Source organism: Strix uralensis, chromosome 3 (assembly GCF_047716275.1).
Source record: "Strix uralensis isolate ZFMK-TIS-50842 chromosome 3, bStrUra1, whole genome shotgun sequence".
NCBI lineage: Eukaryota > Metazoa > Chordata > Aves > Strigiformes > Strigidae > Strix > Strix uralensis.
The window spans coordinates 36835247-36849921 of NC_133974.1; the positions used below are offsets into that span (position 1 = coordinate 36835247).

At 37.4% G+C, this 14675-nt stretch overlaps 1 protein-coding gene across 1 annotated transcript in view; it reads left to right on the forward strand.

The window, feature by feature from the left end:
• The window catches only part of MEI4 (meiotic double-stranded break formation protein 4), a 79294-nt gene that overhangs the window by 12912 nt on the left and 51707 nt on the right, over positions 1-14675 (forward strand). Inside the window, exon 4 of the mRNA XM_074864581.1 lies at positions 3857-4416. Coding sequence (XP_074720682.1) covers positions 3857-4416 — 560 coding nt within the window. The remainder of the gene's footprint in view (positions 1-3856; positions 4417-14675) is intronic.

The following is a 14675-nucleotide window of genomic DNA, read 5'->3' on the forward strand; positions in this document are numbered from 1 at the left end:
TGTTTTCATTTCCTTCTAGAAGTTATTGACTGAACACCTACTTGGAAAGCAGAATGCAATATCTTCAAAGAGGTTTCTAAGATTGCCTCATTTTTAATTGTCTTTTTTTTTTTTCTTTTGGAAGTGGAACTGAACCTATCAATTGTAACTGAGTTTTAAGAGAGCTTTACATGTCTGACATCACTGGTTTTGATTTTCAAGTGATAATCCGTGCATGTACTCACAAAGTGAGAGAATATAAACAATGCCTTATGCTTGAAACTGAAGTAATTTTTTCTTTGCAGAATTCAAATCATCTCTTCACATTGTTTCTTACATCTGCCACCTTCAAGCCCGTTTTCTGTTCTACAATCCCTGTTGGTGGTGTAGCTGCAGGTATATTAAGTTTTTCAAAAGACTTGAAGGTCATTTTTTGATTCCACAACAATTTCATCAGTTGGGGACCCTGGTTCAGTTTTTAGATTTTGAACTACATATAGCATGTGGCCTTCGTCATTCAAACACTGTCTGGTCTGTGGCAGCTAGTAGTGCAGGTGTCTGAGAAAGCATCTTCCACCACCTCTGCTCCCACTACATGGATATTACAGATGCTGCCTCTCTTAGTCTGTGTCGGATAGGACCAGGAGCTGAGTCATTCCTGTGTCTCTTCATAGCTCTGAGAATCCTTATGACCATACTGCTCACAACAGGCACTTGGGAGACAAAAGGTGTTTTCCTGTCCTGATGAAGCAACTGGCTCTTCCTCCTCTCTTTCTTGTCCCTGAACTGAGTCTGTATTAAGGTGGCTATTCAGATGTGACATAATTCATCTGGGAGATGGGGTGGACTTTGGTGTTTGCCAGAGCTCTGCTTCCTCAGGACTAGCTGAAGACTCCACACTCTGTAATCGTAAGACAGATTGGCATCTCACTCCCCTGATAAAAGCCTCTGTGTTCTATGGTCCCACAGCAGTATCTGCATTTGAGTTCTGCTTCACAGAAGTGCCTACAAACCTTGCTTACATACTATACACAGTATGCAAGTCACTCCCTTGTCCCGTGAATGACTGCTGCTTTTCAGGCTAGACACTTTCCGCAGTGATGAGTATGTGTAGAGGGATGCAGATTCTTCAGCCTTTGCACCACAAGGCTGTTCTTGTGACTGTATCTTGCTTTGTCTGGGGAGCACACAATCCTGATTTTCAGCTCAGGATCTTAATGTAGTAAGGAACTAAAGTCCTAAATAGGAATTAAGAGTTTAAATATTTCCTGAATCTAATGTGACATATTTAGGGAGGCTGTAAAATTGCTGATGACCAGATATTTCATTACCTATATAAAGGCATTGTAAAATTTTGTGGTTAGTTTATCATACACACTAAATTTTCGTATTTCTAGTTCCAGAATATTTACTGTCAAATGTTCTTGAAATTACTGTTTAAAGACTATTGTTAGTGTGAGACAGGCTTAATGCTGTTCCTTTTTTTTTTTTTTTTTTGTACTTGATAACCACATGGTGTGAGCATCAAGACTGCTTTCTCACTTAAATAGTAGGTAAGTACAAAGTGATTAGTTTACCATCTTTCAAGAAATAAATGTTCAGGTGTTTCTAGACATTTTGAGGGAAATAATGAGTATTTCCTGATAGGCAATTTATTTATTTTTTTAAAAGATAAATTCCACCTCCTCCCCACATATGTAGAACATACAAATGACTGAACATTTTAAAAGTATTTTGTATTATTTGTTGAACTGGAAATATGCTGCTATTGGGGACTTAGTATTATAGGGTTTTCGGGAAGCTCATCATGGGACAGGCGATTGATATCCCCTTAAGTAGGAACCTAAGCATAAATGCAACATTGTCTCCCACTGGTAAGAGTGTTTCATTCAATATGCTACCTCTTTTATTTGGGGGCAGTCTTAAGTTTGGTTCCTATGGATATTTGTGTATTATTGTCCCCTTTTTCTTCTCTTTCCTTCTCCTTTATTTCACCTCTGCTATTTTTTTTCCTTCAACAAGAGAATCGGTGAACATACATATGTTTTATTGCATGTAGTTCTTGCTTTGCTTCTTTTGACTCCTGGCGATACATACTCATGAGCAATTTTCATGTTGCCCCATGGGATTAAGAACAGGAACAAAATATCCACATAGTGAAACTCACAGTAGATGAATTCCCCAGAAGGGCTTATTTTCCAAACAGCACCAAAACCAGCTTTCAGTTTTTTTCTTCTGGAATCTCTTTTGCTCAAAACCCTAGGGAGAGAAGACATGAAAGATTCATGCCTATTTTTGTTAGTCAGACCATGGGAAGTGTGCTTTGCTTCTTTGCTTGCTTTCCAAGTTTGGGTATGCAGGGCATTTGGGAACAGTGTTAATATATAAAATGCTAGGCTGGTCTTGCAAGCCCTGCTTCTCCTCCTTCTGGAAATGTTGGTTGATTCCCCTACAGCTAGCCCTTTCATTGTGAGTCAGTTAGTACCAATCTTGTTCAATTTTGAGTATGTCTGAATGTTAAAGGCATGAAACTCAACAATAAATAAATAAACCTTGTTTATTTATTTGTTTATTACTACCAGTTTAGATCTTGGTATTAGTACCCCCATTGGATGATCTGGTATGTTTTCAGAGACTGAAGTAATGGTCAGAATTCAATTTGAAATTGTGTATTTAATGAAGTCTGTATAAACTTTTTTGACTAGTGTTTCGTTAGTGTACAGAATAATGTAGATTGCTGCCTAGTGATGTTTTCTGTGTTAAAAATGCTTTTTTTTAACTTGCTATGAAATACAACATTTATTTCCCATCAGGCCAAACCATCTATAAAATCTTTTTATTCAATTAAGAATACAAACACAGAGGAGTGCTTTGGATCCTTGTGGAAAATATGAACAGTATATGAATGTCTTTTAAGAGCGAGAAGCAGTTTGTGGCTGTGCCCCAGGAAGCAGGGCACCACCAGGAGTTGATCAGATGGGGATCTAGTCTTGCTTCAAGGCACTGAGATACTTACCTATGTTCATCTTCCACTTCACTGCAATAATTTCTTGCTTGTTTTGACTGTAATCTTTTGGCATAGGTAGAGTGTAGCACAGAGGGAGTCTATTGTCACCTAGTACTGAGTTTATGCCCAGAGGCACTGACTTAAATGTATCTAACATGTGAAATAGGATGAAAGGATTCTACAATAGTGTACAAAAATAATTTAATACAGAAGACATACATTGCATTCACATTGAAGAAGATGGTATGAGATAGGTGTTGACTGGAGAAATTTTTGATCCTGAATGTTTTTCTTTGTTAAATAATAAAAAAACTCAAGTGTAATGTTCTGTTCAACTTTGACTCTGTTAGAATTCCTTACCAGTCCTGGGCAGAAAGAGTACATGTAAAGGAGATGATCTTATTTGATGCAGTTAGAGTAACAGACCTTCACTGTCTTTTAAAAGCACTCTGAGTTATTGAGAATCAAAGTAGTGAAAATTTTGGGGGAGGCAAAAATTTACGTGCATTTCCTTTCCTGGGAATTAATGGGAGTATAGATGTCCACTTAATTTTTCAAGTGATGTCCACTTATATATGTGAAAACTTAAGACTATCAGGAATTTTAAACTCAAAATTACTGTTCATACTCCTATGAGCATAAAACATCTTGTTCACAAATTGATGCTACCTTCTGAAAGTTTTTACTTCAATTTAAAAATGTCATCTTCTCCCACAGCTGAATTCTAGTCATGGGAAGTTCTTGGAGAGCAAACATACATATGTATCATGCGATTTTTGCATGGAAGCAAAAGGACAAAGGATATATGACACTCTCCATAAGCATGTATTTAAGTATTACACAAATGTAACTTTCACATTTGTGTTTCAGGAAAACCAGATGCCTCTGCTGAAACTCTTCTGGATCAGGAGTGTATAAACCCTGTGAGTTACTCAAGCCAACTAGAAGACTCTGGATGTGATGTCTCTAATGACTGTGCATTCAGTTCTTTAGGCATAGATTCTGATTTTCACCAATCTGAGCATAATATTGACACTTCTAAACATTGGTTGGAAACACTTCCCCCATTGAATCTTTGCTGTACTAGCAAGGAGGAATCTCTGACTGCTCCAGTTCAGTTTTTGCAACATCTGCTTGAAATAAGAAAACTATCAGAAGGAGGAACTCTTCAAGCAGACTTCACAGAGCTTGAGAACGATTCTTTCACCGTATGTGGTTCAGTGTCTCAGTTGCTTGATGGACTGACTGTTTTTTACAAGAGTCCTAAATTTCCAGTTTCAAATTTTCTTACTGAAGCGGTTTGTGTTTTGATCAGTTTAATAACTGATACTAAATTATCTAATCATGTTTTGAAGAAGTGTTTCAGGAAGCTGGAAGAATTTAAGAAAAATCTAATTCAGATTATTTTAAGAAACAGCAGTGTCAATAGGGTAAGTTTAAAACATATTCCATCTTCCCTATATCATTTCAGTATACTGTAATATTCTCCTGTTTTTATGTTTTTAATATTAGTTTGTCTTGTTATATTTTGAAGAGTACTTTCAGAGATTTTTGTGATTATTCTTTTTTGTGATATGGACAGTAAATGTTCTAAAACATTTGAAAAAGTTCTTTCTCATGAATGTAAGTTCTTCTAGTCTATTCCTGATTATAGGACTTTTAAAAACTGTTAAAAAAGTAGATTGAAACAGCATTATAGAAAATATGAGAGAAAAACATATTGTTTCTCTTGCTATATGAAGATATACTGTAGATATTCACAAAGTAATGACTATAAAATTTTTGTATTCTTTCTTGTGCACCTAGATTAAATAGCTTGGTTTGCTTCAGAAGATCTCTGCCACTTTAGACATTTACAAATTTGTGTTTTGAAAGTAAATTAGCAAATGAGTGAAAAATTCAGAAATAGCATGTCCCCAGCACAAACAGCAAATAGGACTGAATTGCGTTTTGTCTGTATTCATCATTCTGCATTGTTCCATGCATCATCTTGTTAGTTTCCTCATTCAGCTGAAATATCTAGTCTGTCTTCACAAGACTTCCCGTAAGTAATGAATTCCATTGTCTGTCTTAGGATTTTTGGTTTTCATTCTGTCTTTTAGAGTAACTTGGAACAGACATGATGGTGGAATTGTTTGATGCTTAGATGTACCAATTTAGTGTCCACATGTATGTAGTTACACTGTCATTATAGTAAATGAAGATTGTATGGCTATAATCCAGGGAGCCTAAAGAATGCTGACCAGGTACTAGGTCCCTATTTTAGAATGCGCTCTAAAGCTGCCTTTAGCAAAATGAGAGCTACGCCTGTGGACAGATGTATCCATTTGTCTTAATGTAAAATGAATCCCACTGTGTATTAAATATTTACCTCAGAATGTAAATATCAAATAAATACTATTACCAAACTGGGGGGTGGGGGGGTGGGAAGCGTATGTGCCTGTATTTTGGTTAGAAAGCATTCAGAAGGAAATATTCACATATGGAAGCTTTCCCAGGACTAGAGCTTTGTGTCTCTAATACCAGGGTGCTTTCTATTTCAGTGTTGCCATGGTGTGATACTTAGTTTTTAATTAGAGGTGCCACTGACCAGCGTTTTGAAAGGATGTGGACATACATATCGTTTCTGTGGTATCAGGGATAGAGTCATGCAGGCGTAACTGCGTTTATTTTTTTGTGTAATTATAGGATACAGAACAAAGAAAACTTCAGCAGGCATTCATTAAGGACTTCTTCATAGTTGCTGATGTCCAGTGTTTCCACTTGTTCCCCTTCTCTACCCAAATAGGAAGTTAATAAATAATTAAATAATTGTAATTGTAGGAGAGCAACCAAGAGGTTATCCAGAGAAGGATTACTTGTTGATTGTAGGAACCTGGTGAAGCTTAAGTGAGAGGTGTCACATCTTAAATGAGAGAAAATATCCTGATAGATCAGGGACATTTCAAGTCTGCAAAGTGCTTTTTTAAATCATTCAGGAAGGGTGGAGTATGTCCACATAATTTGCAAGTGGCATGTTTTCTCTGAATAGCTTCACTGAAACAGATGACTTTTTATGAGAGGTTTTATATCCGCTTCCACCAAAATATTGATTTAACAGTTGTTCCTCTTGGCAGCCATTACTTCAATCAAACAGATTCAAATAGTTTAAAAATTGTATAAATCAATTATTAAGGGATAATCGTGATAGTTTCCAGATTTCTAGGAAAAAAGGGAAAATGCTGTGTGTACTAATTGCAATGTTTATAAAGACTTATTGAAAAACCCTTTTTAGAGATTTCGTTTTCTTCAAACTGAATTGAATATGGAAATAAATATGTAGCATTCCGAATTAGTAGTGGAAATTGTATAACTAATTCTTCATGTGCTGTGTACCAGATATCTCCCAGGGACACTTTATGCTTCAGTTTTAATCATCACTGTTTACTCAAGTGGTGATTGAAATATCAAGATTATAGGTTTAAAATAAAATTACCATTAATTACAAGGCTGTCATCTGGAAAGAGTGGCAAACTATGAATTTTGGTTCCAGGAGGATGCTTAAATTCCTCCAGTATAAAAACATTAGGAATTTTGTTGTATCTAACCTTACTAACTGTCAAAAAGCATTTGTACAGACAGTCACCAGTGCAGCTATAGTATTTGACACAACTTTCCCTTTGCCATCCTCACATATGAAACTGTCAGGAGCTGTCAAGGAGGACAAAGGGCTGTGAGAAACACCTTCAAAAAGTGAACAAAGAGAGAAATGACTGTGGATTGCATTTAACGCCTCAACTTCAAAAGTAATCCCAGCGCTTTGCAGAGCAAATTAAATAACTTAAAAAAACATTGAGAATTGGAAAAGAGATAATTATCTCTAGCTTAGATGTAAAGGAAGAAAAACAGCAGCAGAATTACTTGCTGTAACTGTTGAGTCCTATTGTTTGAGATGTTTCTAATTATAAAGCATGAAAGCTGTAGGAACCAGCAAAGACATGTACTCAGAGCTTTTCTGCCTGGATTCAGTTGCTTAAAGATGTGCACTTTTGATAGAATTTTTGGCCTGAAACTCCAAATTGACACGAGTATCAAAAAGCAAAAAAAATCTATAATTTAAGATATGAAAGATAAAAGGAAATATTACTTCAAATATAAAACCATTTCAATCAAAGAACTACAAATAAAAGTAGCCTTTTGAATTTCCCTTTTTAATTTTTCTCCTCTCCCTCCATGTTTGGAGAGCAGCTCAGAAGTTTGCACACAGCTGTCAGAAACACAGTCTTTTGGAAGAAGCCTTCTGGAAATATCTAGAAGGAGCCTCAAGTCATGGCTGCTAAGTGTGAAGCATGAATGCTCTGAGGTTAAATCATCTACTTAAAGGCCTGCCTCTGCACCTTCTGCTGGCATGGTCTTGCATCCCTGTATGGCTGCTGCAGAAAAGCTTGTGAGGATTCTGTGTCTAATTCTGGTACAAATGAATTGTTGCTCTCATGTTGCAAAATCTATGGTTAGTTGCTGCTGATCTATGGAGCAAGCACGTGGCTTGTCACCAGTTTTTGAGTCCTCAGCACTGAGACTCTTGGACTTCTGTATGGGTGTGTTGCTGTCGGTGCATTGCCTTTTGATGTGCAAATTGTTATTCATGTTGAGTAACTGCTGTCAGCAGAACCACTTGTCCTATTTATGCAGGTTCTTTGCAAGTCCTGCTTTCAAGCAGACAGAAGCATATTATAAGAAAACTCTGCGAGACTGTATTCAGTTTCAGGAGCCACTGGCTCCACTTTTCAAATGGACTGTTCTCTACTACCTGACAAAACATGGGTAAACATTTCCCATGGAAAACTTCCATAGGAGCTATGGTATATAATTACAGCTCCGGTGGAGTAGAAACTTTGTCCCTTCTTCAGAAAGGAAGCACAGGAACACTTTTTTCCCCTTAATCTACCCGTTTGGGATTTTATAACAGCTAGCTCCATCCACCTCCATAGGGACATAGCAAACGTGCATCTCTCCTGCTCCTAGATGCATCGCTTACTGGACTGAGATGTGCCTGTTCTGTTGAGATTTGTCTCTGTTGTCCCGCATGTATTGGAACAACGGATCATTTCTCCTCTATTAGAAAAATGCAACAGTCAGAGGCACTGGGGATTCCCAACTCCCTGTGCTGTTCAGAATAGCATGTGTGGTTTATGTTTTTGGTGAAGGTTTTGCACAGCTCATTGCATTAGGGCACTTCAGAGAGGACACTAAAATTCTTTTACATGGACAGCATCCTGGAGCCTGCCTGGAAGCCTTGTGTGGTGAACCTGGGCTGGCTGTATTTTCATAGTATATGGAATTAGCTTCAGAAGTCAAATCCCTCGAACAGAAATTAAGATAATTCATATGTGTCTTATTTACATCTCTCGTATATACGGCTGTGTAAAACCTCAAGACGGTTATTATTAAGGAATTCAGAGTCTTGTTTGTTACTTTGGAGACAGAAGAAAAATACTTTTATATATGGCTTCTTTCAGTGCAGTTTAGCTGTATTCAAATGTTTCATGGCAAAATAGTTACAGGGTGCTGCGTTACATAGGATTTATGTGATGTGATCCCTAGTGGTGTCACACTAGTTTATCAGCATTGATAACAGAAGTTCAGCTCACAGGTTGTACTTCTTCTAGGTGCAGCTGATACTGTAATTTGGAGCATGGCTAATGCATCAGTTATGTGCCAGAAGATCCTGACCTTCACCCTGGGTTCTGTGCAGAGATCTGTGTCTGTTTCTTGGACCTCTTGTTTTAAGGAGTTAATCAAAACACTAAAATAGAAGACAGTGGTACATTGCCTTCAGGATTGTAGAGTAGAATTGTGCTGTGCAGGGCTCTTAGAAGAGACTGCTTTCTGGTGCCTTGTTCCTGTTCGACAAATACCTCATCCTTCTGTCCCATCTCACTCATAAATCTTTTTAAAACAAGACCCAGAAGGAAAAGAGATGTGTTTCCGTGACCTGTGGTTGTTTGCTGCTTTTCATGCTATATTTAAAACATCAGTACTGACTTTGAAGATGCTGTCAAGAGTCATGAATTACCTGCTCCATTCAAACTAAGCAAAAAAAAAGTTATGCGCTATTTCCTTCAGTTCTTTTAACCCTTGTCCCCTTTGGAAATTACTTTACAATGACAATTACCCTACTTTAGGGTAATTGTTTAGAAGCTGTTTTTTGTTAACAGTATCTGAATGGATGCTGAGACATAAGCATCCTCTCTAGGAACTTTTCATATCCTGTTTGGGACTTTACTGCCTTTTTCATTTTTCTCTCTCTTATGTTCCGTCTAAAAGTCTTTATGTAGAATTTTGCAAATGCTCAGATATTACTGTTGATATGTTTAGCAGAAAAGCAAACACAAGAATTCTGACTACTAGTTAGATGCCTTTACCGGATGTTTGCGAGAGAAAGGATTCACAATTCTTCATGAAAATGACAAGTTGAAATATAGTACAGTGAAAAGCGGAAAGAGATAAATGTTTGAATCTAATTGGCAATTATATAAAGAAATGTATGGAAGTGTGCTTGTGCAATTGAAAAAGTACACATTAATCAAAACCATGGTTTTGAATCTTTTCTTATCTAGGATACAATTTGTATGTTTCATTAATGACTGAAATTGCCTGGAAGAGAGTAATCATAAACTTATTCTGATGGTTTTAATACATGCAACAGTATGTATTTAATAGATGCACCAACTAGTTGTGGGTGACGATAAATTCCCCTGGCCATGTATAGTTTGCAGTATCTTTTGTTGGCAACTGCCAGAACAGTACTTAACTCATCAGTTTACAAGAGTCTTGTCTGCTCAGGGACAAGTAAGATTTAAAAATAGTTCTTCATGTCAATGGTGGTTCACAAATATAAAACTAGTGGGCTTCAGTTTTCCTAAATTAACTGAGTCCCAAGGGGAGTATCATGGCTCTTGAGACATGGTGCATTTTCATTATGTAGTGGAAGAGAAGTTCATTTGTATGAATATTAAAATGTGTTGCCAGGATTTTATGGTCTAGTAAGAGTCAATGTTTGAATCTCTTGATTGTTGAATTAAATTTTCTCAGCAATCTGTTGTTCTATGTAGAGCTATTTAAGTCAAATGGTAATCAAAATCCATTGTTTTGTAAATCACTGCGGTCTAAAGCAATCACCAAACTGACTGACTCTCATTTGCTTCAGTAAAGTGGATCATAGGAGTAACTAGACGGGAATGAATGAAAGAAAATTTCTCTGCCTCTTAGACTTTTGTCCAGCTTCCCTCCTCAGCCAGCCTCAGCTGATATATATGATGCACAAAAGCTACAATTATTGAAGAGTTACAGGATGAAGTTAGCAGGATTTTTTTTACCATTAAGGCAAAAAAGTTTTATTCGTGGTTTCCAACCTGCCTGTAATGCTGTTTTGTCAGGACCATCTCTTTTCCTAATAACAACTGTCACTACCTGTTTTTATGCAAGTAATTAACCTAGTATTCAGGGTATTACAGATTATTTCCACTAGGAGGAGAAAAAAAGGACGGAATAGGCCTTTGCTGTTCTTTCGATTTAAAAATTAAGTATGGGGGGGCCCTTAACACAAGAATAAAGGAAGTTCTTGATTTTGTTGAATATTGTAGGAAATCTATATCAAAAGTTGTTTGTTTCTTTCCTCTGCCCTCAGTCTCTCTCCAGTGAATGCTTTCTGTCAAAGCTCTCTTAACTTTCTGTAGCATTGCATTAGCAGCGTCATTTTGCTGCTTTGGCATCTCTGTGATATTTGCAGCTGAGACCATGTGGAACAGCAACATCAAAGCCCATCCTTCAGTCCTTCACTTATCATGCCTGTGTAAAAGCATTTGAATTCTATCTAGGCCTTGTTTTCTGTTACTCTAGCCATGCTATTGAACAAAAGGACCTAAAATTGTTCTATTTTTTGATCTCAGGTACCACAGTAGGTGGTTATTCAAAGGGAGGATATGACCACCTTAGCTCTTTCGTTCCATTCTGGTTACTTCCAGATGGAGATCTAGGGCTGTTCCTGCTGTCAGGATTGTCTTTTTCTTCACAGAAAAAATCAGTTTGTTGCTTTTAACAGAGGTGGTACCTCTTTTTTTTAGTATTGGGGGAAAATTACCTCTTATATTCTCTAGTTTTTGAAGATGGCTTTTTGGTAGTAGTCCTCAACCTTTGCTTAAAATGTGTGTGCATACTTTAATAATGAAAATCTTAGGGTTTCCCTGTTCTATTTTCTGTTTACTAATGAACCTTTTCTCAGCTTAAATTTGTCATGCTTCTCTAGGAAATATTTTTGTGTGCCCAACTAGGGTGTGTGTTTGTGTTATGGTGATAGGATAGAAATGAAAAGTAAGCTCTGTAGAGCCTGTTATCTGCAGCCAGTTGCAAAGACAGTTGAGTATTCCTTGCCTAACTTTTCAGTGCTCAACTCCTGCAGTGAAATCTGTAACCTTAAGCAAGGTACCCCTATTCTTCCTAGGTATGCAAGCCAGATACTTCGCATCTTTAAGTGGTGTTCAAAGTAGCTCACACATTGTGGGCAGAGGGAAGAAGAGTGAAGAACTGGGAAATAAAGATCTGGAATCCATTTTCATTTGCAAGGACTGTCTGTAAATCTTAGACACTTAAATGAGACATTGATTTACATCCCTGAATTTCTTTAAAGATGACCAGCTCACTCTTCAGTTTAAAAAACTAAAAAATACCTGTTTTCTGTAATTTATCCAGTGACTTTTCCTAAGTAGTCCTCACATTAAAAATCTGAATCCATAACTGTTCTGCTGTGAGTGAGCTCACGCTTGTTGCTTAGTGTCTTCTGCATCCGTTAGCATGGCTTGGCCACTCAGCATCAGCAGGCAGATGGGCAGTTCTTCACTCGTCTAGACTTCTGACTAGGACTAGTTAAGAAGGAGGAATCAAGAGTAATATAAATTTTAATCTCTCAGGCTGGGAAGACTTTGTATCTAGAGCAGCTTCTTCATAATCAATAGAATATTTACACTAGGTATTAAAAAATTGGGCAGCAGTAACATCAGAGCTGTCTGAGTGGCAGCTGTTGTGAATGCTGTTTGTTTAACTGGAATTGATACTGGATCCAGCCTCTTGAATGAATTAGATATTTAGATGCCTAATTCATGAATCCCAAGAAGATGCAGACATTCTTGATCTCTGCCAAGTTAGCATTGCTTAAAGTAAATTTACTGGTGAAAACTCTGATGCCAGCAGGATCCCAGTTGTCTTCAGTAGTTAGCTGGATTTCTCTGTACATCAGTTTCTTGTACTTAGTCTTCAGATGAACTGATGACTGTGTGTTTGGGTGCCTCAAGGAAAGTGTTGCCTTTTCTGTAAAGGTGATTGGGGTGAGGCAATATAAGCAAGGCACTTGGTTTTAGTGTATGGAAATAGATACAATCATTTTGAGGTAGACACTAAATTAAGCATAACGATGATTTTCAGCCCTGAATTCCTCTAAGGACATCCAGATTGTGCTTTAGTTTTGGGTTAGGGTTTTTTGTTTGTTTGGGTTGCTTTTTTTGGTGTTTCTTAAAAAAATCAAGCTCACAACAGGGTCTGTTCTATGTATTTTATCCCATCAACTAAGTGTCATTGTTTTATGTATATTATCCAGTTCAAGAGAATGTAAAGTGCTCAAAATGGGAAAGATAAGTATCCTATGAAACTGAAAGAAAAAAAAAGTAAAATAAGTTTAGAATGAAAGACTTAGAGATGGTATTATTATAACTGTAAAATTTCTAATATAGCATGTTCTATGTTTGAAAGTGAAGATTAAGAGGAAGCTACCAGGGTAGCAGTTTATCTCAATAACATACAAAGCTTTATAACAAAGTTAAAAGAATAATTAAAGATCTAGTGATAAATGATATAAAATACAACATGAGTTTACCAGAGATAAATGGTGGCAGAACAACCTAAGAGCATTCTTTGTAAAATAAACCGTGTTTACTGATGGAGTATTTGGGAGCTTTTATCTATCTGGTGTTCAGTAAAGCATTTGTTATGGAACTCGTACTAGAAAATGTTAATGAAACTGAAAAATATGTTCTTTAATGCTTTCATATTTTGTAATTGGATAAGAAAGCAGCTAGAGAAGTAGCAGCAAGGTGTGCTGTGCATTGAGTATTTGTACTTGACAAGGAAAAGGAGGGGAGGGGAAAGGTTTGTGTATGTCAGTCAATCAGAGGCCATGCTACTTAAGGGTAGTCCAGTCACTGCAGGCGTGCTGGGTCTGGTCTGAGTCTGTCCTCATTACTTCAGCAGTAACAGCTTTCCCTTGTGCAGGGAAGGAGAGGGTAAACACCTAGGAAGTAGCCTGGGAAATTCACTTCTGCCAGAGAGCTTGGTGGTGTGAAGAAGCAGTAAGGGAGGGAGGTAACAGGAAGGTGACTGCAAGTGCGTCTCTCCTTCATAGCAGTTTCTGTGGTCTCTCATCTCTCCTTCTCACTGATATGGCAGCAGCAGTCGATTTAGCTTAGTTTAGCCTGTGGACAGGAGCAAGCAGATGCACTAGTTACTGCCTGTTTTGCTAGGGAACTGGTATTGGGTATAAGCATATATGGAGCCAGGGGGACCCTGCTGATCAGTGCATCAGAGTGACTTTTAGGCAGCCATAAAGAAATAAACCTAAGAAAGATACTTTCAATCTGTGATCGGAAAAAATTGCAGTTTCACACTCCCAGTCTGACATACAAGCTTCATGGTCAGGAATGGTGACCAGGAGGAGTTCATATAGTACACTTCCTTGGAGATCTTTCCTCCTCACTCCACAAATTCAGCAAAGCTGTACTTAAGCCAGTAGGTTGCACATTTCTTTCAGTGAATACCACGATATCTACTGCTTGTATTTCTGGCTTTTCCAGCACCATTCACCAAAGTGTTCTGGGTTTTAGAATATTTAGCAGGCTGGCTGCAGGTTATTTGTTTCTCCATGTCCATCCTCTGCACAGCATGCTGGTGCTGTATTACAATAATTCTTTTCCAGATACTGAAATATCTTGGTTTAATTTTCATTATTTTTTTGCCTTTTTAGTTTTTTTTCTTAAAAAAATGAAAAATTTTTCATGCCATTTGCATTTTAGCTTGTTTTTTGTAAACATTTTTGGTGCATGCAGTCAAGCATGTTGCAAACAGACCTGCCGCTATTGTATGTGACACTCTCAGAATGTTTTTCAGCTAAAGCTCTGGAAAAAAGTACCGAAATACTGTGATATAAAAAGCAACTTGCAGCAGTGAAGCAAACTGGTGGTCCTAGCAGAGAACATCAGGTTTAGAAGAGTGAAGTGTGAACATGATTATGAAGGCGTAAGGGCAGAGCAAGGCTTGAGATGAGGTTTACATAGCAAAGAATTGGAATAGCATGTATCAAATCCCAAGACTTGAAGATAGGAGAAATAGTGCAGCATAAACAGGAGGAGAAATAAATCACAACCATCAAATTACAAAGGAAGCAACATGACAGTAAGATAAGAAAAGGGGTACTAATGCTCTCTGTATAAAAGTAAAACTTTTCAATTGATATTGATGAGTTAGGAGTGGAAGTCAGGCTGGACTAAATGGGCAGAGGGCAAGGGTGATAAGAATTCAAAGGCAAAAATACTGTTTTGGTTTTAACACCTCACAGTTTGAGGATACATGTAATAGTTATTTGCCTTAGTCCTGTATTGCCAGC